The sequence below is a fragment of the Oncorhynchus mykiss genome, chromosome 12 (genome assembly GCF_013265735.2).
Source record: "Oncorhynchus mykiss isolate Arlee chromosome 12, USDA_OmykA_1.1, whole genome shotgun sequence".
Taxonomy (NCBI): Eukaryota; Metazoa; Chordata; class Actinopteri; order Salmoniformes; family Salmonidae; genus Oncorhynchus; species Oncorhynchus mykiss.
The window spans coordinates 74,563,704-74,587,865 of record NC_048576.1 but is presented as its reverse complement, the minus strand read 5'-3'; the positions used below and the strand labels follow the sequence as shown (position 1 = coordinate 74,587,865).

General features: G+C 43.3%; 2 protein-coding genes, 1 long non-coding RNA gene and 1 pseudogene across 4 annotated transcripts; 2 read left to right on the top strand and 2 right to left on the bottom strand.

Annotated features, from left to right (window-relative positions):
* Positions 1-3,775: 3,775 nt before the first annotated feature.
* Positions 3,776-6,965, top strand: LOC118937742 (annotated as a pseudogene).
* Positions 6,966-7,323: 358 nt separating this feature from the next.
* LOC118937743 lies at positions 7,324-11,980 on the bottom strand. The gene is made up of 3 exons (XR_005035135.1): positions 11,358-11,980; positions 7,648-7,698; positions 7,324-7,416 (listed from the first exon to the last, which is right to left on the bottom strand). It is a non-coding gene; the product is annotated as an uncharacterized LOC118937743 (long non-coding RNA).
* Positions 10,603-22,508, top strand: LOC110538409 (histone acetyltransferase KAT7). 2 transcript variants are annotated; one of them, XM_036938403.1, is made up of 14 exons: positions 10,603-10,923; positions 14,431-14,578; positions 15,372-15,533; positions 16,520-16,759; positions 16,936-17,018; positions 17,173-17,259; positions 17,452-17,550; positions 17,835-17,924; positions 18,428-18,613; positions 18,755-18,844; positions 18,951-19,091; positions 19,179-19,272; positions 19,394-19,647; positions 20,225-22,508. In XM_036938403.1, the coding sequence occupies exons 1-14, from the start codon at positions 10,909-10,911 to the stop codon at positions 20,321-20,323; spliced, it is 1,788 nt and encodes a 595-aa protein (XP_036794298.1). In that variant the 5' UTR covers positions 10,603-10,908; the 3' UTR covers positions 20,324-22,508. The 2 variants fall into 2 exon arrangements, with proteins under 2 accessions (XP_036794298.1, XP_021480894.1); XM_021625219.2 differs by having other exon boundaries at positions 10,605-10,923; positions 17,835-17,945.
* Positions 20,657-23,962, bottom strand: LOC118937741. The gene is made up of 4 exons (XM_036938405.1): positions 23,675-23,962; positions 23,406-23,502; positions 23,155-23,208; positions 20,657-23,055 (listed from the first exon to the last, which is right to left on the bottom strand). The coding sequence occupies exons 1-4, from the start codon at positions 23,786-23,788 to the stop codon at positions 23,018-23,020; spliced, it is 303 nt and encodes a 100-aa protein (XP_036794300.1). The 5' UTR covers positions 23,789-23,962; the 3' UTR covers positions 20,657-23,017.
* Between the last annotated feature and the right edge of the window lie 200 nt (positions 23,963-24,162).

Here is a 24,162-nt window from a genome sequence, read left to right as displayed (position 1 = left end):
ATATATATATATATATATACACACACACACATATGTCTGCTCCCACTTGTGTTGCAAAACGTATATTTTATACCTTCCACTTTCAATAAATTCCACTCACTGTGTAGACATTCAGATACAGACCAGATGTTAAAGTGTTAGAACTGTGAGGGGAATGGATACATTGAATAAACACTGGAGTTGGTGGTGTCAGAGAAAACGTTCCTATGGAGATTACCACATCTAGGTTCACATGATTTCAGTCAGACACTAAGGAAACTTTGGTTTGTCCTCCATTCTAATTAATGCCTGCAGGCTAGCTTGGTTAAAACAAGAAAGATTAGCACAAAAAAAAAAACACTCAGGAGAAAGCAAAGAACTTAATTTGTCAAATTCCTAACTTAACTCCTGACACAGCAACCCCCCCCGATAAATAAAGAGGAGACAACTGCATCTGTGTTGATGTCAGGGACATTTGCCACTGGATTCAAACTCTTAGCTGCCTAGTGCTCGTCACCCCAATGTCCTCGCCCTGTGATCTTCCTGCTCCACTAACCATATAACGGTCATGAGTCATGACCAGTAGACTGCTCCAGTTACTGGTAAGAACCCCCACACACTGACCTCAGAGGTAGACCAAAGACTGGTTGTCAGTCTCTTCAGAGGCACCTTCATTCTGAGAGTCACTTGGAGTTTAAAAGTCTACGCCAAGATTACTAGACTTAGACTAAGCAGTAAGAAGACTTGAATAGAGGAATATACACAGGATAGCCTATAGCCTACATAGAAAGATAACATATTTCTATAAAACATTAGATCAACTGCTGGCCAGATAAAATCACACATCTTTAGCAATTTACCTGATTTCACTTGAGTTTGATTTTAATTTCATAATAAAAGACCCATGCACAACTATTAGGTAACTTCAACCATGGGAAATGTTTTTGTTTATGGCAACAAGAAAATCTAGCATAAAATACTTAATGTCAGGGTCTCTTGGTTCAGTGCATACTGTGAGGAGTCTGAACTGACTTGGGAAAGTATGTTGGAAGTTTCTAGAAAGAACCTTACTGTCATAACAAGACTGTTTATCATTTGGATTCTCTTGGCAGACTGCCTGGCGAGACATCGGTAGCAACATGGGTGTCACACGCTATGGCTTCATCTGCCCATTCTCAAGGGCAATAGACGGAAAGTTGCCTATAAGTTGAGGTTCATGATAGTATAGTGCAACACTTCCTTTGAGCCTGTAGTCCTTAATTAGTCTAGTTTCTCTTTCAACAACAACTTCTATAACAGATGTATAAATGCTGAACAGACCAGATGACTTTATAAACAAGACCTCAACTTTATGGCTAAATTGTATTGTGTAAACACAGTGATGCTATTTTAATACACTAATCTAGCTGATGCTACGCATCAGATTATTGTTTATTCAATATTTCAATGTGCTTGTACCCATCCCTATTAAAATAAACCATCCATTTAATGAAATCTAGGCCTATGCATGGTGAGACCCCAGTATTTGACTACCCTTTGGAACTTCCTCAAAGGTAAGCCTCTCCAACTGATGAAAGAGGATGCTGACAGAGTCCAGAAACTCAGGGAGGAATCCTACCATGTGATCTGCAAGGATAACTTTCACAAAAATCTCCCATTGACATGAATGCATTATTTCCGCAAAAGTCTGAGCCTTGTGATTCCCTGGTGCTAAAAGTCTCCAGTAGACCATTATCCTCCCATTGTAACATGGTGAACAACCGCAACACTAGACAATGTAATGAACGCATGGTGTCCTGCACAGGTTTCCTCTCTAATACATCATGCATCCTCACACTTGTGATGAATGTGTTGGGGATGTCTGTAATCATTAACTAATAGACCTGGTTAGGTCATAACTCACAGTCCCAAACAGCCACAGCTCAGAAGCCTGATCTCCATACAAAGCAGACAACCATCGGCTGAACATTCAATATTTGGACAACTGTGTGTTTTTCTCTAGTTTATCAGGACAGTCTACTGGGACAGATGCTACCTTGGTGTGCAGGGCAGTGATGTTGGTGATGTGGTCTATGGCAAGGGTAATATTGGCGATGGAGTGCCCGGGTTAACCTCTGTTTTAACTCTGTTTATTAAACCTGGTTAAAGCACTCTGGTAATCAATATGGCGCAATTAAGACAATTGCCTTGTTATTCACACAAGTATTTGTGTAGACATATGCTCTTGACTGAGTAAACATCTTCACAGTGACATGTTGTATAGCAGAGATCAACCACAGTTAACAAAACACACTTAGAGTTCAACAAAACACACTTAGATCATGCATCTCTCAGCTGGTTTCCCCCCTCCCCACCCCACACACACGTTCACTTGTCTCCCCCTCCCTGAACGTGTTTCTCAAGGGAAAGCCATCCGCTCCATTAGTGCAGTTGGAGGGGTGGGGGGACGGACATGAAATGGGAATTGTAGGATGTGTGTGTACGTGTGGTGGGCTGCACAGTGGGACCATGCTAGTGTTATTTTTAGCTCCCTGGGGAAGATTATGGTTTGTGGAGCAAACAATAGCAGCAGCAGGCAAGGAACAGGCCTAATGTCTGTCAGTCGGCCTTGGCCAGAAAACATATCACCTTGGAAACTTGTGCTGGTTGGAGGGTGGTGGCTGGGAACACTCAGCTAGAAGTAAACACAGACCCTCTCCTCCTCCCCCCCTCTTCCCTCCTTCCCTCCCCTCCATGCCTCACTAAACGAGGCTACACTCTTTTCCATCACTAGCTCGACGTGCCTGTACAGTGTGGGTTTTTCCATGTTGTCCTCTTTTTTTCCCTCCTTTGGCTTTCAGCAACTCATGCTAAGTAGTATCTCCTGAAAAATTCATTTTTCTTAACATGGTTAACCATACACACACTTAGAAAAAAAGAGCTATCTAGAACCTAAAAGGGTTCTTCGGCTGTCCCCATAGTATAACACTTTGAAGAACAATTCTTGGTTCCAGGTAGAAAACTTTTGGGTTCCAAGTAGGACCCTTTCCACAGAGGGTTCTACATGGAACCAAAAAGGGTTCTCCTATTGGGACAGCCAAAGAACCCTTTTGGAACCCTTAGAGAGTACATGTAGTTTAAAGCAGTCATTGAATGAAATAAGAATGATGGACCAATTAGACATTGAGGGATACTGAACTCTTGAAAGGAGAAATCTGTCAGCGATTCATATTGAACCCATACGCTTGTTATTGTTCAACTCCACTAGCCCCATAAGAGGGCAATCAGGCGGCGGGGGAAAAACAACACTTCACATTTACTTCATCTGGTATCTACTCACTCTGAGCTCTCAACAGGGCAGGGAGTGATAACTGGATGCATGACGTGACGGTGGTGATGAGTATGTGTGCATGCATATGTCTCTCAGTGGAGGCTGGTGGGAGGAGCAATAGCAGGACGGGCTCATTGTAATGGCTGGAATGGAATTAATGGAACGGCGTCAAGCATGTGGTTTCCATATGTTTGATGCGTTTGATACCGTTCCATTGATTCCGTTCCAGCCATTACAATGAGCCCATCCTCCTATAGCACCTCCCACCAGCCGCCACTGGTGTGTGTGTACGTGCATGCATGTGTGTGTGTGTGTGTGTGGGGGGGGGGTAGGGGGGGGGGGTCTTCCAGCAATACCACACCACAGGTAGTCCCCATAGTGATGCACTGACCAGCTGGCTGCAGTGCAGTCGGTCATGATGTAATGTTTGTCCAGTTCTTTTCCCTCCTCACTCTCTCCAGTTCAAAGATCAGGCGTGGTGGAGTGACCAGGTGTTCACACAGGGTATAAAAGGGATAGCAGCGGTGACAGGCGTGCACTGGACAGACAAGCAGCACACACTACAAGGGCTGCACAGAGACCTCACACCACTACCTCTTGACTTTATCAGACAATACACACAGAACTATGGTACTGCCAGCGGGCATCTCAGCAGACACCTCTGCTCTTCTGACGTAGGATATCAGACAAGGCAGCAGCTATAGACTAGTTGTCGAAGACTGTTCTTAACGTTAGTGTGACTGTCAGATACAGTGAACTAGAGAGCAGCCATGGACACCGTCCACGCCTATGGAGTTAGCACCACACGATACCTCCAGACTCACTACAGGGACACTCAGAGCTGGTTCCTGTTTGTTTCCATGGTAGCTGACCTGCGGAACACCTTCTTTGTTTTCTTCCCTGTGTGTTTCCACCTGCGGGAAGCAGTGGGGATCAAGCTGGTCTGGGTGGCTGTGGTGGGAGACTGGCTCAACCTTATCTTCAAATGGTAGGTGACTACCAATACTAATCACAGTGCTCAGATGCTAAGATAAAGAATAACAATATAATATGTATATTTCCAGGATGAAAATAATGTAGGTTCTGAATGTTTTAACTATGCTATGAGAACGATCTAGCAGATGATCCCTCCAGTGCGTATGTTGCCAGACAGAGGAGGATTCAATATGTGATACATGATATATTACTCTCTCATGTCTACACAGGATCCTGTTTGGCGAGCGTCCCTATTGGTGGGTTCAAGAGACTCCTTACTATGGCAACTCATCAGCGCCACAAATTGGGCAGTTCCATATGACCTGTGAGACTAGTCCAGGTGAGTCTGTTTGTCTGTTGCTGGTGGCAGAACCACTGCCACCATTCTCCTTTTTGGAGAATCCATGCAGTATTTTCAACTCAAATGAATTAAATTCCATTATTTTTTATATTTTTTATTTAACCTTCATTTAACTAGGCAAGTCAGTTAAGAACAAATTCTTATTTACAATGATGGCCGAACAAAAGGCAAAAGACCACCTGCGGGGACGGGGATTAGAAATAAAAATAAATTAAATGCAAATATAGGACAAAACACACATCATGACAAGAGAGAAAACACAACACTACATACAGAGACCTAAGACAACAACATAGCATGAAAGCAACACATGGTAGCAACACAACATGGTAGCAGCACAAAACATGGTACAAACATTATTGGGCACAGACAACAGCACAAAGGGCAAGAAGGTAGAGACAACAATACATCACGCAAAGCAACCACAACTGTCAGTAAGAGTGTCCATGATTGAGTCTTTGAATTAAGAGATTGAGATAAAACTGTCCAGTTTGAGTGTTTGTTGCAGCTTGTTCCAGTCGCTAGCTGCAGTGAACTGAAAAGACAAGCGACCCAGGGATGTGTGCTTCTTTAGGGATACTTTAACAGAATGTGACTGGCAGACTGGGTGTTGTATGTGGAGGATGAGGGCTGCAGTGGATATCTCAGATAGGGGGGAGTGAGGCCTACGAGGGTTTAATAAATAAGCATAAACCAGTGGGTTTTGTGACGGATATACAGAGATGACCAGTTTACAGAAGAGTATAGAGTGCAGTTCGATTCAGTTCGATTCCATTCAGTTGGCAAATTTCTTTCAAGCAAAACTGTACTTGACAGCAGTTCTCCTCTCACAGGAAGTCCGTCGGGTCATGCCATGAGTGCTGCAGGGGTTTACTATGCTATGATCTCATCACTCCTCGCCATCCTCCTCAAGGAACATGGGGTTCACATCAAGAACTGGTAAGAGGACCAATTCTATGTTGTTTATCAGAGTTCATCTGCTAGACACAATTCTCTAGATTGAATGATCCAACTCTGCAAAGTAGTTGACTGTGTGTCCTTCCCTGCGTGTGTGTGTGTGTGTCAGGTGTGTCCGCGGGACCCTGTGGGCTGTCTTCTGGTGTGTGCAGGTGTGTGTCTGTCTCTCCAGGGTTTTCATCGCTGCCCACTTCCCTCACCAGGTTGTCGCTGGGGTCGTCACAGGTCAGTGGAGAGCCCCAACTCTTATACTGAATTCTAAATCAAACACTACCCTGTCTGCCCTTCTTTCAGTTCTGGATAAGCAATATGGTAATAGCCCTGCTTTGAACACTGATTGGCTTGGTGTAACTTCTGCCATAGATGTTGTTTATGCATACACACATGATAACATACGCACTATACACACACACACAGACATAGATTTTGTGTTGTAGATATGTGCTAGTAGAGTAGTGGCCTGGGAGCACACTGAGGGCACGCACTTAATGCATTGTAAAATCTGTTGTGAAATGTATTGTGATGTTTTTAAAATTGTACAACTGCCTTAATTTTACTGGACCCCAGGAAGAGTATCTACAAATACAAACCTTTCAGATATACACCGAGTGTACAAAACATTCAGAACACCTGCTCTTTACATGACTTAGACTCACCAGGTGAAAGCTATGATCCCTTACTGATGTCACTTGTTAAATGCACTTCAATCAGTGTAGATGAAGAGGAGGAGACAGGTTAAAGAAGGATTTTTAAGCCTTGATACAATTGAGACATGGATTGTGTGTGTCCCATTCAGAGGGTAAATGGGCAAGACAAAATATTTAGGTGTCTTTGAACAAGGTATGGTAGTAGGTGCCTGGCGCCTTTGTTAGGTGTTAGGTGTTTTCCCATTTGACCGGGTCCAGTGGATCTACAGGGCTAGCCTGAGGCGCTACGTCTACACCACCCTCTCCCTGCTCTCCTTCGCTGTGGGCTTTTACCTGGTCCTCAGGGGCCTGGGGGTGAACCTGCTCTGGACCCTGGACAAGGCCCAGCGCTGGTGCCAGTGGCCCCAATGGGTCCACATAGACACTACACCCTTCGCCAGCCTCCTGCGCAACACCGGCACTCTCTTAGGCCTGGGCTTAGGCTTGCACTCGCCCCTCTACGCCGAGGCCCGGAGAGTAGGCGGTGGTGCCACATATAGGCTGGCATGCGTGGGCGCCACACTGCTGCTGCTCCACTTACTGGACTCATTCAGGCCACCAGCCCACACCAGGGCTCTGTTCTACCTGCTGTCCTTCTGTAAGAGTGCCACTGTGCCCCTGGCCACTGTGGGCATAGTGCCCTACTGCGTGGCCGAGGCAGCGGGATGGAACGGAAAGAAACACCAGTTTTGAACTAATTCGAACTTATTGTAATTCTGTGAGAAATGCCCTGAAGGGACAGACAGAGGCGGACTGTCATAGGAGAGGCAGGAATGTTCACCCCAGTTGAAAGGACTTGAAGGTCGGTCAGTGGACCCTTGTTGCTCCATGAGGTGGATGTTTAATATGACTTCCCCCCCTCTTTTGTCACATGCACAGATGTAGTTGCAGTGTACAGTGAAATTCTTAAGCTCTGAGCTCCAGCAGTGCAGGTATGAATGAAACAATAAAAAAATACAAATAATTATTATTATTACTCAGCATACATGTCTACAACGTGACAATGATCAATATAAATGTTCATTGGGCGTGGGCAGGGTAATTGTCCGTTGGGGGGATAAAACGTCCATAGAGGGATCAGCTGTCGTTTTTCAATGGAGAAGTGCTGGTAACCTCACACAGTGCAGTGGTCATGGACAGGGCTTGCCCTGAGAAATTAGACAGCAATATAAAGCCGTTATTAGCTCACTACTTGGTTTTCTTTTTATATGATATGAGACAATTATTTTCAAATTAAATATATCTATTTTTTATTGTGTACAATCCAGATTAATCATGTTCTATGAAACAACCCCTTTTCCTGTAAATGCCCTGTGATTTGTAATACCCAATGGCACATTTTATTTGACTATCAAATAGCATAATGAATCATCACTTACTGTAGATAGACCATAGTTCATGCATTGGTTATTGCTCTCAGCCAGAAAAGCCTGTGGAGGATTCAGACTTTAGATTGTAAAATCAAGAAGCACTCCCAATCGGTTTCTTGTCTTCATGAAATATTGTTATAGGGAGAGAAGGAGGGTGAGCATATAATTACATATACACTGAACAAAAACGCAACATGTAAAGTGTTGGTCCCATGTTTCATGAGCTGAAACCAAAAATCCCAGAAATCTTCTATACGGACAAAAAGCAGATTTCGCTAAAATTTTACATACAAATTGGTTTACATCCCTGTTATTGAGCATATCTCCTTTGCCAAGATAATCCATCCACCTGACAAGTGTGGCATATCAACAAGCTGATTAAACAGCATGATCATTACACAGGTGTCACACAACACAATGCCACAGTTGTTTTGAGGGAGCGTGCAATTGAATGACTGCAGGAATGTCCACCAGAGCTGTTGCCAGATAAATGAATGTTAATTTCTCTATCATAAGCTGCCTCCAACCTTGTTTTAGAGAATTTGGCAGTGTGTCGAACCGGCCTCACAACAGCAGACCTCGTGTACTGCAGTCTGCCGCGTAATCGACTTCAGTGGGCAAATGCTCACCTTTGATGGCCACTAGCAAGCTGGAGAGGTGTGCTCTTCACGCATTAATCCCAGTTTCAACTGTACCGGGCAGATGGCATCGTGTGGGCGAGTGGTCTGCTGATGTCAATTTTGTGAACAGAGTGCCCCATGGTGGTGGTTGGGTTATGGTTTGGGCAGTTGTAAGCTACGGACAATGAAAACAATTGCATTTTATCAATGGCAATTTGAATGCACATCCCGTGACGGGATCCTGAGGCACATTGTCGTGCCATTCATCCGCCGCCATCACCTCATGTTTCAGCATGATAATGCACTGCCCCATGTCGCAAGGATCTGTACACAATTCCTAGAAGCTGATAATTTCCCAGTCCTTCCATGGCCCGCATACTCACCAGGCATGACACCCATTGAGCATGTTTGGGATGCTCTGGATCGACGTGTAAGACAGTCTGTTCCAGTTCCCGCCAACATCCAGGAACTTCGCACAGCCATTGAAGAAGAGGCCACAATCAACAGCCTGATCAACTCTATGCGAAGGAAATGTGTCGCACTGCATGAGGCAAATGGTGGTCACACCAGATACTGACTGGCTTTCTGATACATGTCCCTACTTTAAAAAAAAAAAAGTTATCTGTGACCAACAGATGCACATCTGTATTCCCAGTCATGTGAAAGCCATAGATTAGGGCCTAATGAATTTAAATTGACTGATTTCCTTACATGAACTGTAACAGTAAAATCTTTGAAATTGTTGCATGTTGCATTTATATTTTTGTTCAGTATAGAACTGTATAGAACTCGGTGGGAGTGAGACTTAGTAGTAAAGACAGAATGTGTGGGGGAGGGGAGGTCCCCTGATATACACTCAATGAGCGCTCTACGATGAATGAATGAATGGTCTATTTACATCCTCATCAAACGACTTGCTATGCATCTTGTGTGCTGTACTGTATCTTACCTCAGGAAAAAAATACACAGTCTATTTTTATGTAAACTATATGAGTCAGTGTATCAATGTATTTCCCTGTACAGGATCCTGGGACTGAACACCTCCCTCTGCAACTAGATCCTGGACTTCCTGACGGGCCGCCCCCAGGTGGTGAGGGTAGGTAGCAACACATCTGCCATGCTGATCCTCAACACTGGAGTTCCCCAGGGGTGTGTACTCAGTCCCCTCCTGTACTCCCTGTTCACCCACGACTGCATGGCCAGGTATGACTCCAACACCATCATTAAGTTTGTAGACGACACAACAGTGGTAGGCCTGATCACCGACAACGACGAGACAGCCTATAGGAGGAGGTCAGAGACCTGGCCGGGTGGTGCCAGAATAACAACCTATCCCTCAACGTGATCAATACTAAGGAGATGATTGTGGACTACAGGAAAAGGAGGACCGAGCACGCCCCCATTCTCATCGACGGGGCTGTAGTGGAGCAGGTTGAGAGCTTCAAGTTCCTTGGTGTCCACATCAACAACCAACTAGAATGGTCCAAACACACCAAGACAGTCGTGAAGAGGAAACGACAAAGCCTATTCCCCCGCAGGAAACTAAAAGGATTTGCATCACTGCCTGGTACGGCAATTGCTCGGCCTCTGACCGCAAGGCAATACAGAAGGTAGTGCGTACGGCCCAGTACATCCCTTGTGCTAAACTGCTTGCCATCCAGGAACTCTACACCAGGCGGTGTCAGAGGAAGGCCCTATAAATTGTCAAAGACCCCAGCCACCCAAGTCATGTTCTCTCTACTACCACATTGCAAGCAGTACCGGAGTGCCAAGTCTAGGACAAAAAGGCTTCTCAACAGTTTTTACCCCCAAGCCATAAAACTCCTGAACAGGTAATCAAATAGCGACCCGGACTATTTGCATTGTGTGCCCCCCGCCCCCGCCCCCGCCCCCCAACCAACCCATATTTTTACGCTGCTACTCTCTGTTTATCATATATGCATAGTCACTTAAACTATATATTCATGTACATACTACCTCAATTTAGCTGACCAACCAGTGCTCCCGCACATTGGCTAATCTACATTGTGTCCCACCCACCACCATATGTTCATCATATATGCATTGTCACTTTAACCATATCTACATGTACATACTACCTCAATCAGCCTGACTAACCAGTGTCTGTATGTAGCCTCGCTACTGTATATAGCCTGTCTTTTTACTGTTGTTTTATGTATTTTCCTACCTATTATTCACTATTGGTTAGAGCCTGTAAGTAAGCATTTCACTGTAAGGTCTACCTACACCTGTTGTATTTGGCACACATGACAAATAAACTTTGATTTACACTCTCTGGGGCCCTTGGGATGTCCCTACCTCTAAACCCTAACCTTACATTTCAACTTCAATGTGGGGGGTAGGGACATCCCAAGGATTCCGAATAGCAAGGTGCCTTTACACAAGGGACCATCGTGTACAAGTTACAACACTGCCATCTAGTGGCCAATTGAATAACAGTTGAACCGTTTCAAAACATTCCGAAACGTGTCGACTTGCTTGAACATACCACGGAAGTGTGACACAAACGTTGAGCGGTATGTCCAGTCAACCAGTTTATTTAGTGAGCATTTTAATTTTAAAACGCTGTGTTTATTTTTACTGCTAAGGGATAGCCAACGTCTTAAAACAGACGCCGTTAAAGTGAAATATGCCTCGGAGAAAGGTAAGAACTTGGTTGATTTAGATACTTAACGTTGGTGGTAAAATACAGGTGACTGACTCATGCTAGCTAACGTTATATGTAATGTTAATTTGTTTAGCTAATTAGCTATCATGTCACTATAACGTGACAAATAGGAGCCAATTGAATCCTAGTTTGCGTTCAAGCATAGCACAATAAGTTGTAACATTTAGAATAGCACAAATGCCATGGTAAGCTGATGCGATATTGGTCTAGCTAATGCTTGCTAGCTATCTGTGAGTGTTCATTCATGGCTATTGTGATGGGGCGCATTTGAACATTTCTTCACAGTCGTTTTAGCTAGCTAACGTAGTTATCTAGCTTACAGATGAACCACCAGCTAGCAGTGATGGAACCAAAAGCTTGGTGGAACAGGCCCGCAGGGTGTACGCAAAAGGTGTTATATAGCTTCAAACCTCTCTGGCTGTAGCTAGTTGAATCCTGCTGGTGGTGAGGGAAATACTTGTCTTCCTGAAAACAACGATTTTATTGGATTGATTCAGGAATAACATAGTGTCAATTGGTTTAATATTCTCATGTCCCGCCTTTCCTCACTTGCAATTGGTTTAAAGACACATAGTGCCCTCAAGATTGTTGAGCCATTTTCATCTCGAAATTATTTTCGCAACGCTAGTTGTTAACGTAACAGTATGGTAATGTTATTGATATACATATGTATGGTCCGTTTCATGTTTGTTTTGGAACATTTCCCGAGCGGATTTCAATTCTGGCCGTTGGTAAATGTTTTGACATGGTGCATTGTGGGAAAAGTACTTACGGAAGTGTTGCTTGAACACATGCTCCTCCTCCATATTAATAAAAGTGTAAACCATTGACCCCTGTAAACAATATTTTCGGGTGATTCTTGTATTTTATGTGCTTATGCTGTTGGATTATGATTTTTTTTTACTAGCTAGTACTCCAGTCCAGTTTGCTTCAAAACATACAGTGCCTTCAGAAAGTTTTCATACCCCTTGACTTATTCCACATGTTGTGTGACAGCCTGAATTCAAAATTGATTAGATGTTTTTTCTCACCCGTCTACACACAATACCCCATAATGACAAAATGAAAACATGTAGTTTTAGCAAATTTATTAAAAATGAAATCAGAAGTATTCACACCTGTGTCCAATACATGTTAGAATCACATTTTCCAATTACAGCTGTGTCTTTCTGGGTAAGTCTCGAAGAACTTTGCACACCTGGATTGTACAATATTTGCACATTATTATTTTTTAAATTCTTCAAGCTCTGTCAAGTTGGTTGTCGATCACTGCTAGACAGCCATTTTCAAGCCAATTTCAAGTCAAAACTGTAGCTAGGCCACTCAGGAACATTCAATGCCATCTTGATAAGCAACTCTTGTGTATGTTTGTCCTTGTGTTTTACGTTATTGTCCTGAATTTGTTACCCAGTGTTTAGGTTTTCCTCTAGGATTTTGCCTGTGCTCAGCTCTATTCCATTTATTTTATCCTAAAAAATTTGCTTGTCCTTGCTGATAACAAGCATACCCATAACATGAGGCAGCCACCACCATGTTTGAAAATATGAAGAGTGGCAATCAGTGATGTGTTGGGATTTGCCCCAAACGTTACGCTTTCTATTCAGGACATAAAGTACATTTCTTTGCCAGATGTTTTTGCAGTTGTAGGGGGCTTTTGCACAATTGGTTTGGTGCATTTTCTCCCCGACCTCAGGTGCGTTTACCCCTTAGTTCGGCTCGTTTGGACTGGTGTGATTACTATCTGCACTTGGGAGCACACTGAACAACGCACCATGATTTTTTCAAAAAGGGTGTACTCTGTCCGATTCAATTCATACCGTGGTGCGGTTCACTGCAGGTGAGAATGCAGTCTGGACTAAACACAGGAAAATAACCTGTGTCGCATTATTTGTTGTTTGACTGCGAGCATTTGATGAAATGCACGCAGCATCATAACTTGAGATCTCTGAAACATTCTGTGAGTAGCAGAGAATTTATGAGTGCATCCGATGCAGATTAGGGGAGACCGGAGCTATATTGGGGATATACAGTGTATTCGGAAAGTATTCAGACCTCTTCCCCTTTTCCACATTCTGTTACGTTACAGCCTTATTCTAAAATGTATTTAAAACATTTAAAAAACATATCAATACCCCATAATGACAATGCAAAAACAGTTTTTTTGAAATTCTTGAAAATGTATTTTTTTTAAACACCTTATTTACGTAAGTATTCAGACCCTTTGCTATGAGACTCGAAATTGAGCTCAGGTGCATCCTGTTTCCATTGATCATCCTTAAGATGTTTCGACAACTTGATCTTTTTAGTTTAGAACCACCAAGACTCTTCGTAGAGTTGGCCGCCCGGCCAAACTGAGCAATCGGAGCCTTGGTCAGGGATGTGACCAAGAACCCAATGGTTACTCTGACAGAGCTCCAGAGTTCCTCTGTGGAGATGGGAGAACCTTCCAGAAGGACAACCATCTCTGCAGCACTCCACCAATCAGGCCTTTATGGTAGAGTGGCCAGACGGAAGCCACTCCTTAGTGAAAGGCACATGCCCTCTTGGAGTTTTCCAAAAAGCACCTAAAGGACTCTGACCATGAGAAACAAGATTCTATGGTCTGATGAAACCAAGTCTGGAGTAAACTTGGCATCATCCCTAAGGTGAAGCATGGTGGAGGCAGCATCATGCTGTGGGGTTGTTTTTCAGTGTCCGGGGACTGGCAGACTAGTCAGGATCGAGGAAAAGATGAACGGAGCAAAGTACAGAGAGATCCTTGATGAAAACCTGCTCCAGAGCCCTCAGGACCTCAGACTGGCGTGAAGGTTCACCTACCAACAGGACAACGACCCTAAGCACACAGCCAAGACAACGCATGAGTGGCTTCGGGAAAAGTCTCTGAATGTCCTTGAGTGGCCCAGACTTGAACCCAATCCAACATCTCTGGACAGACCTGAAAATAGCTGGGCAGTGATGCTCCCCATCCAACCTGACAGAGCTTTAGAGGGTCTGCAGAGAAGAATGGGTAATCACTGCCAAAGGTGCTTCAACAAAGTACTGAGTAAACAGTCTGAGTACGTATGTAAATGTGATATATTTGATAAATTTGCTAAAATAAAAAAACGTTTTGCTTTGTCATTATGGGGTATTGTGTGTAGATTGAGGAGGAAAAAACAATTTAATCTATTTTAGAATATGGCTGTAACGTAACAAAATGTGGATAAAGTCAAGGGGTCTGAATACTTTCCGAATGCACTGTAGGCTACTGAATATAGCCTATTCACGTCCCAGTTAGAGCGGCTATTGCGCTGTTTCCTCCCACATGTTGGAAGATAGGAAGATTGGGGCACACAAGTGATGCTTCATGATAATCATAAATGGATTCAACGATAGCAGTTTTGTTTATACAAGCTAACAGAAACCAAACCAAAGAAGCGTGATATTTATGTTACTGATTGATGTGCATAACTGACGATGATCTTTCCTTTTGTTCTATGAAAGAGGAATGCTGGGAGCAGCTCCGAGGGCACTGAGGATTCAGACTTCTCTGCTGACCATGAGCACACAGACAGAATCGAGACCTATGGGAGAACACGGAGGAACACGCGCCTCACCCGGGCATCGCTGCGACTCAGCCAAAGTTCTCAAGGTAAATATGCTGTTTTCAAATCAAATTTTATTTGTCACATGCGCTGAATACAACAATGCAGTTTTGATATGGAACTGTCATGAGATGGCCAATATATTTATATTGTTATTTTTCTGCATCAAGAATCTGCTGAATAACTATGAATCCCTTGGATTCCATCCCTATGAGTTTTCAGTCTCGGTCATTGAACCAAATGTTATGACAATAGTCTAAGTCAGAAGATTCAAAATGAGGATACTGACTGTAATGCTGGGGTTCTCTTTTGTCTGTCTGTAGATATACCCATAGATGTGCTCATGAGTTGTTATCTCTTGCTGTACAATAGCCATTGTATATCAGCATTCAAGCTCATAAACTGTGAATAGGTTTAGACAGCAGTCATCCCCCCCTGATCCCTATTCGGTCTGGCAGTCATGGTTTGAGTAGAGGATGATATTATTCCCACTCCCTTTTGTTATAGAATGCATCCAGTTTTTTTTCAATGTGGTTTTTGAAAAGCTTGGCACGTCCCTTGGTCCTCAATGTGAGAACTGATATTGTTATTAAGTTGTTATATACAACAAGTAGCTTACTGCTTGGGCCTATGTTTTTGTTTTTGTTGCCTGTATATGAATCCTATATGGTCAGGTATGTTGTGGAAATGAATCCGTTTGTTTGTTAAGGGAGTGTAAGTGTCTGCTTGAAAGGGATTTCTCCATTGACGAGACAGAAGACTTGTAGCTCCTAGCCTGCTACATTACTTCTGAGGGCCAGAGACCCCTGAAGACACCTGTTTAAAAAAATGTATTTTTAGATTCCAGCCCTGTCCAGATCAGCCCAGCAGAGGTGGTGACCTTCTCTGCCCGGCGTGTGACCCGTAGCCGTAGTCTGCAGCAAGGGTCGCCGGTCACCCCCAAGAAATACCCTCTGCGCCAGAGTCGCTCTTCGGGGTCGGACACGGAGCAGCATGTGGAAGGTAGGAGAACGAGGCAGCATGGTCACTTTCTCTCACAGTCCCCCCCCCCGCTCAATTGTCCACACCTGAGAGCTGGCCACCCACTGTGTTATTTAGGATATATTTTCATTGTATCATTTTAAGTTTTCAAACAGGCAGTGATGCTCAACCAGCGCATTTCTACTCTTTAAGTTTGTTTTGGGCTTGTGTCCTCAAACATAGATGATTTGAGCTTGTGTTGTCCTCCACATGTTATTCCACTCATTTGTTATGTTTCTGCTCGTTACTCAGACAGTTCTGCTGAAAATTGCAGCCTATGCTTGTAGCTACCATCCCTATTCATTCCTTTGGGTTCCGTTCCTGGTGTGGTGGGGTCGTTGTATGTGATCATGTATTGGGTGTTTGGTGTCACGATGAGTCGTCATCCCCTCTTGTCCTATTTCATACCCCTCACTTTTTGCCTTTGGAAAAACATGCCTTGGGAAAACCTGAAGGGGGCGTGCAAGAATTTTGTGAAAAACAAATGCATCACCAACATTGACAAAAAAATATATAGCATAGTGTGTGTATAGCAGCATCACAACAAAATGGAATCTTGTGTTCTGAAACTATATAAACATGGTACTGTGAGAGAGTGTTGAGATAGTTGGAATGTCCTCATTTATAATTCTAGATCCATGCCAGGCATTTGAAATATGAACTAAGCCCCATCGTGTGGGCTCCCGAGTGGCACAGCGGTCTAAGGCACTGCGTCTCAGTGCTAGAGGCGTCATTACAGACCCTGATTCGATTCCAGGCTGTATCACAACCGGCCATGATTGGGAGTCCCATAGGGCGGCGCACAATTGGCCCAGCGTCGTCGGGGTAGGCCGTTATTGTAAATAATAATTTGTTCTTAACTGACTTGCCTAGTTAAATAAAGGTCAAATAAAAAAATGTGAGGTGTCTGTCGGGATTGTGAGTATAACAATTCCTTCACGTGTTCTTCTCCTCGTTGGCTTTTCCAGACCTGAAGCGAGCAGCAGACCAGGACGAGTCTCCGCCCCGCACCCCAACAGGGAACGCCCTCTCATCGGAGTCGGACATTGACGTGTCCAGCCCTAACGCCTCTCCTGACGAGTCCCTGGCCAAGGAGCTGTCACTCAAAGACTCTGGCAGCGACCTCTCCCACAGGCCCAAGCGCCGCCGCTTCCACGAGAGCTACAACTTCAACATGAAGTGCCCCACACCAGGCTGCAACTCCCTGGGTAAATGATCTCATTCTTAACTGTCAGCTCCACCGTCAATGAGGGCAGGGCATTTATTTACATTGTTGACTTTTTGTGCAAAGTGGACCTCAGAATGCAACACCTTCAAAACACACTGTTAATTGTTATGTTCTGCATTTGTTTCACTTGACGTTCTCTGTTTTATTTTTTTTCAGGCCATTTGACAGGGAAACATGAGAGACACTTCTCAATATCTGGCTGCCCTCTCTTCCACAACCTCTCTGTAGATGAATGCAAGGTAAATCTACAAGACCTTGGAAGTTGGCCTTAGTGTTGAGGTGTGGGATTCTTGGGCCGTGTCTGAAATCTGTCTGCCTACTACTTAATAAAACAACATACTGTAGGCATATCTTTAGTAGGGATGGCTTACCAAACGGGATTTCTCTTCACAGACGAGGGCCTCCTCTCGTGACAAACAGGTGGAGGAGCGGACGTTGTCCCACCGGCAGGATGAGAACAGACACGCTACCCGTCACCAGGTACTATGATCCTGATCCTGGGCCTTTCATTTGGTCGACCATCTCATTTTATCACTACGCTACTGTTTTTGGTTTGGATTTGTCCTTCCTTGCAGTAAATGTTTCAAGAAAGGCAATAGGGCGCAAATTAGTTAAGGATTTGGATTTAAAGGCAGTATCATGGCAGTTTCATAACATTGCATAATGGATTAGGCCCCAACGGAGAGACAGATGAGGTACAAGGAGAAGGTGACGGAAATGAGGAAGAAGAGGAACTCGGGTCTGCTAAAAGAGCAGAAAGACCAGTACATGGTGAGTGTGATGATCTGACCTCTAATCCAAACTCTAGGAAAGAAAAAACGACCCTTTTCCATTAGTGCCAGAAGAAAAAGCTGTAGCCTACACGTTGTAATACACTCTTATCCCATACGAAAGGTAAACAAATATAATGCTTGCAAAATTAAAAAGTGTCTCGCAAGCACAGTTTGACAACTGTTCGGACAACAGATATGTTGAAGGTAAATAATGTGTCCGGTTGAAGAGATGTGCTGATTGTTCTGAGGTTAAAGGCTTCTTCTCCCTCTCTGATGTCCCAGGATCACCGGCAGTCCCACGGCAACAACCGAGAGCCCCTCCTGGAGAACATCACAAGTGATTACGACCTGGAGCTCTTTCGAAAAGCCCAGGCACGTGCTTCGGAGGATCTTGTAAGAGAGAGAACTCATCGCCCTTCCTCCCATTTTCCTCTTTCTTTTCCTGAGCCTGTACTAGTGACTGTCTGGACTGGGCCCAGTCGACGCCCAGCTCTCACCGTTTATGGTGGGCAGTGCCAGACAGGGAGCATTCTGGGTAATCTGGCTACTCACACTGTCTGGTGTTGTCAGTTACAAGACCGGGTAGTTTATGGAGAAGTTCTTCTTCGCTCTCTTTGAGTTAGATTTACTCTAGCCGATATCTTTAAGAGGCTCCCCTTTCAGTCTTCCAAATCAAAGCTCTCTCTTATCCTTTCCACACATATTTATAACCTTTTTTCCAAAATGAAAGCGTATTCTCTGTGGTCGCTTCCATGGAGAGTAATGAGTTCTCCTCCCGTGGCGCTTTGCCTGCCCCTCTCCCTCGCTGCGTTGGTCAAACCTCTCTCTTCCTCCTCTCTTTTCTGTCCCCTCTCCCTGTCCTCCGCCTGGTGCAGGAGAAGCTGCAGGGCCAGGTGGCGGAGGGCAGCAACATGATCAAGACCATTGTGTTTGGCCGCTACGAGCTGGACACCTGGTACCACTCGCCCTACCCCGAGGAGTACGCCCGCCTGGGACGCCTCTACATGTGTGAGTTCTGCCTCAAGTACATGAAGAGTCTGACCATCCTGCGCCGGCACATGGTGAGAACGTTGGTGCATGTCAATTAGTTTCTCCTGTGTTTTCTGATTGTTCTTTATGGATGGATTCAGACGTTTCAGAGTGGATCTCAGTTCTCAGTAGGTTTTTGTATGATGATCGGTGCTGTCCGTCCCCCTGTACAGGCCAAGTGTGTCTGGAAACACCCACCAGGGGATGAGATCTATCGAAAGGGAAACATCTCCGTCTTTGAGGTGGACGGTAAAAAGAACAAGGTGAGAGATTGCTGGGGTCCCAGGAATGTTACGTTATCTTGCCTTGTGAATGTTATGACTACCCTGCTCTGACCATAGCCCTGCTAAATGACCCTATCGTCCACAGATCTACTGCCAAAACCTGTGCCTTCTGGCTAAGCTCTTCCTGGACCACAAGACCCTATACTACGACGTGGAGCCCTTCCTCTTCTACGTAATGACAGAGGCTGACAACACCGGCTGCCATCTTGTTGGCTACTTCTCAAAGGTAACCAGTCAGTCGTAGTCATAATGCTACGTTTTATTTATGAACTGCTTTTCTCAAACTCAAAACGTCTATGCCCTCCCATTTTAGGAGAAGAACTCGTTCCTAAACTACAATGTCTCCTGTATCCTCACCATGCCACAGTACATGAGGCAGGGCTACGGAAAGATGCTGATTGACTTCAGTGAGTACAGCCACTACCTTGTGGTTTCTCTACCTGATCTCTCTGTAACCCTGTGTCTGGTCCTGGTTTCTCTCTAACCCTGGTCTCTGTGTAACCCTGTGTGTGGTCTGCCCTCTCCCAGGTTACTTACTGTCTAAAGTGGAGGAGAAGGTGGGCTCTCCAGAGCGGCCCCTCTCAGACCTGGGCCTAATCAGCTACAGGTCCTACTGGAAGGAGGTGCTGCTGCGCTACCTCAACCAGTTCCAGGGGAAGGAGATCTCCATCAAGGAGATCAGCCAGGAGACAGCCGTCAACCCAGTGGACATCGTCAGCACCCTGCAGTCCCTCCAGATGCTCAAGTACTGGAAAGGGAAGCACCTGGTCTTGAAGAGACAGGTATGTCACCTACCATTTCTTCATATATTTATTCTTTATATATTATTTAATCAGCCAAGAACAAATTCTGATTTAGTGTGACGGCCAGGACATTTCTCCAACTAACTGTGGAATTAGTTGGGGTTTGGGTTATTCCATTAGACGTCAGTTCATTCTCTATTGTTGTGGACATCCACTTATCATTGAGCCTAGCAGTGCTAGCGTGCTACTAACCTCACAGAGCCATCCTTCCAAATCTCGTCACGTTGACTTTACTATTGGAAGTCTGGAGAACTTGGGTATTGGATTTTAAGTATTAGTGACGTTTCCCCTCAGGAGAGGCTTTATTTTTTTGCTTTATTTTTTTAATTGGCTTTGTTTCTCTTTCTACTGTGTCAGACAGTTTGTCTGTTGTGTATTAATTTAACATGCAAAATATTTAATGGGTTTGAAAGTGGCAACATGTCTAGTTTCCATCTATACCACTGTTGTCTGTCCTTTCTTTTAAATTTCATTTTGAGGTGAACTTCCACAGGATTTGGAACGGAACGTGACAAACCTTGGCTTCTGAGGCTAACATGCTAACTATCTCCTCCAGGACCTAATCGACGACTGGAAAGCCAAGGAGACCAAGCGTGGCAGCAGCAAGACTATTGAACCCACTGCCTTAAAGTGGACCCCACCTAAAGGAACATAGGACACTTCTTCCCCCTACACCATACCACGCCAACTCTCCAACACAATGACCTGGGTTCAAAGCTCACTATCAGAATAGTTTACTTCAAACAACTTTTTGATCAGTATTATTGAGAGTCCTAACCAGGCTTAAGTAGTAGATCATAATATCAAGAAGAATACTAATAGTGGGTTGCTTGAAACCAGACCCTAGCTTTCCTCACACGACTTCTCAGTAGAACCGTGTTAACCTAGTGAGCCACAACACAACAATGTATCCATGTGTCTTGATTGTCTTTAGTGTTTCTGTTTGGTTTTGGCTTTATTTTTTTATTATTTTTTATTATTATTATTATTTTTTTTACTTCTGTTTGGTTTTACCACTGTTTTAAGCTGTTTTGGCTAATGTCCTTTTTTAAGCTATTTTAAATTTGGCTTCCTGAAAGATTGCCTCTTCCCCTTCTCTCCAGTGTGCACTCTTTCAAGTATTTAAAAGCCTCGGACTGGTGAAAACGTTGGCTGGAGGAAGTTCCTTTCCCCAATCCATTCCTTTTAAATCCATGAGGGAGAGTGCACAAGTAAACATTTTGGGAGAGAAGAAAAAAGAACAGAACTGGAATTTGCAGTCAGGCTTTGTCTAAGGCCAAAGTACGAATTTGATGTCAAGTTCAAGTCATGCTGTCAATATATTTAAATGATAGATAGAAGATTTTATGGTACAGGTTTGGCAAGACAAAGTATATTTGAAGAAAGTTTTTAAAATGTGCAGGACTGGTTTCCTAGCCGTACTGAGAACTAGATTTGAACGTGTCATTAGAAGAGATTTTCTCGAACATGTTGCAGAGGAACAATGCATGTAGTACCCAACAATAGAGACTATTTGTTTTGCATTGTGGTCAACCCATTTTATGTCCGTTTATGTGTATAAGGATAAAATAATGGATTTTTTTTCACCAACATTTTGAATTGCTGCAAATGTTACTGACTGCTAGACTGATTGTGCATATACATTGGATGAAACCAGAAATTACCTCCATCTGCTGTGTGTGTGTGTATATAAAGATTTTGAGTTTCCACAGCAACGTATGGCCCTCATCTCAAGAATTTCTAGCCACAATAGGGCAATAAATATATAAAGTGCACATCTTTATAGTTGCAGAAGAAATGGCCTTTACTGACCATATGTCAAAGTGAACTCTTTATTAACATCGTAAAGGATTCACAAACTTCCCTGTCATTCTGAAACCGTGTTAATCCTTGTGTAGAGTTTTTATTCAGTTGTGTTTCTGGGTTGTTTTTGTTTTTCTTGTGTATTTAAAAAAAATAAGCTATTTGATCTGTGCATTTGTATGTCATGGGGGAGTAACAAAACAAGCTCAATCTGAGAGGAGGTATTTCTTCAAGGCTGCCAAATAGACTGTATATTTCACTGGATCCAGGTTTGAATTAAGAAAGTAATTCTCCAATAATATGGCATTTATGATTATTTTCAGAATATAAGCACTCGTGTTGAACTTTTGGATTTCCAATTTAAATTGCATGTTAAAATAGTTTTGGGCCAGTCAAGCTTCATTCATTCCTTCTGCTTTTGAATGTTAAGTGAAAGGCCTTGAAATATACCTGCCCATCAGATTGTTTACTTCCTTATTTTGACTCTCTAAAACTAGATTGTACACTGTCCACTATATTTTGTGGTATGATTTAGTTGCAAAGTTCATGGTTCTTCAAAGAGTCTATAATATCAGCATCTTTGGCATGAATAGATGCTAACTTGGCCTAACATCACACAGAGGTATTATAGCAGGTCAACTTGCAGCTCATTTCACTGTATATTTTATTGGAACCTGAGAACACTGCTACAACAGGTCAACTGTTAATTTCCCACAAACAATTATCTTCCTTTACCTCTGCCTTTCATATTTTGCCTCCCAACATGTTGCTGTGGTCTGTGTTGTCTTGATGCTTCCTCCTGTGCCTGTCATGGCAGCTATAGAAAGCAACTCCAGAACAGCTCGGTTTACCTGAAACCAGTGTGCGTGGTCATAATGTTCACCTTCATACAAGCAGTTGTTCTTCAATAAGCTATCAAAAGAGCAGTAGACCACTGTAGCTACACAGCAGTACCTCTGTACAGCATTAATATGTAGATAAGTTGTGTGCACCTGCTTTTGTACTTGCTTCCTCTCCAATAAATCTGAACTCCAAAATGTCTTGATCCTGTGTGCAAGGTTTTCTTTCTGGGGCAGTATGTGTAGGGGTTCACTGACAAATTATCAGCATTTCATATGAAGCACAGAAAAGCAAATTGTTTTTTCCACTATTAATGAATCTTGAAGTTCAGTAATGCTCTCAGTGATGACACGTGAATTATCTTAAGTTAGACAAATTTACCTGTTTATATGCATAACAAGCCATCTAATATTATGCAACAACAACAAAATACTTGATTGAACATGACAAGCAGCTTGTATTGCAAAGGAGAGTACAGAATGATACAATTAAGGAAGGCATACAATGTCAATTAGTTGCAGCAAATCCCCGACCCAGTTTTTAAACACATGAGTCAAATAATTATTGACCCTCATTACACATTCCTTACTTATGTTACATAAATTAAACTTTGTTGCATGTATTGGATTGCTTTGACCTAGATTAATAATTTGAGCAACATTGATTATTACAGTGACTTTGAACAATCAAGTTCATATCTTCATCTCTAGTAATACTGGGGCTTGTTCCATTCCTCTTGTGACTCTGGAAAAAAAACAAATATGGAATAAATACATTAGATTTAAATTGTTCTGGAGAATGATAGCTAACATATTTATAATCTGGTAAAGTGCTTGACTCTACCTCGACTTGAGGACCTTCGACCCATGAGTCCAATAAACATGTCTGCTTTATTCCCTGATGAAACACAAACACACACACACACATATTTATTTGAGAAGTACATAATATAGGTTATAGCCCAAAGCAGGCCAATTAATAATTTAATTTAAAATGCTTTAAAATTTGAAACACCTACTTAGAATCGGTTGAGGGACACCCCCCCACCCCCCCAAAAAACAGACCAGATCAAAAGATATGAAAGTTGAATTGACCTGAGCTTTGCGCCACGAGTTGTTGAAACTGCTGCAGTTCGGACCTCTTGGTGAGGTCAGCCACGCGGAAGGCCAAGCCACTCTCCAACGGATCCCTCTGTAACAATAATTGTAACAGTGAATAAGTAACAGAAGCCTTCTATCAACCATTGCCTTATCAGATGTCCTAAACGTGAAACCTAAAAATAATAGCTTGAACGCAGCAGGACGCTACAACATTCGCTAGTTCCAACTAGCTATGCACTTCAAAAGAGGGACGTGCGTTTTACCTGCCAGTTTTCAATCGACCAAATATCTCCATCGTCGCTGGTTGGGGTTCCCAGGGCACAGTAAACCTGCGCAAAAACTGCAACTATCAAAACCACAAACTTTAAAACGTCCATGTCGGTAAATTTGGGGGAATAGATGATAGGCTGCAGGTGTTTCTTCTGTATGAAACAAACAGATATCTATTAAGCAAAGCCAAAGTTGTAACAGGCGTTATAGTGTGGTCTCTTTCGTGTGCCTGTCAATCGGTAACGCTGTGGTCAGTTTATATTCCAATGTTTTGCTCCGCCTCTCTCCATGTAGCATCATATGTGCATTTTTATGAGAGTAAATATTGTTTTTGACATAGCTTTGTGCGCAACTGGTGAGCAAACTCACGATTGTCTAAACTAAAGCCACCTGACCTTTTTCTCATGATGCATGTGTTGTTTTTCTCAACCCATTTGTTTTACATTGTGTGTTCGAATTGTTTACCTCAGGATAAATTATT

Bases quoted from the DNA above. Each gene is read 5' to 3' on its own strand.
- LOC110538409 (XM_021625219.2), top strand. The intron at 14,579-15,371 runs GTAAATATGCTG...ATGTATTTTTAG, and splicing joins ACTCAGCCAAAGTTCTCAAG to ATTCCAGCCCTGTCCAGATC. The intron at 19,273-19,393 runs GTGAGTACAGCC...GCCCTCTCCCAG, and splicing joins AAAGATGCTGATTGACTTCA to GTTACTTACTGTCTAAAGTG.
- LOC118937741 (XM_036938405.1), bottom strand. From the start codon at position 23,788: ATGGACGTTTTAAAGTTTGTGGTTTTGATAGTTGCAGTTTTTGCGCAG. The intron at 23,503-23,674 runs GTAAAACGCACG...TTATTGTTACAG, and splicing joins GGTCGATTGAAAACTGGCAG to AGGGATCCGTTGGAGAGTGG. The intron at 23,209-23,405 runs GTCAATTCAACT...GTGTTTCATCAG, and splicing joins ACTCGTGGCGCAAAGCTCAG to GGAATAAAGCAGACATGTTT.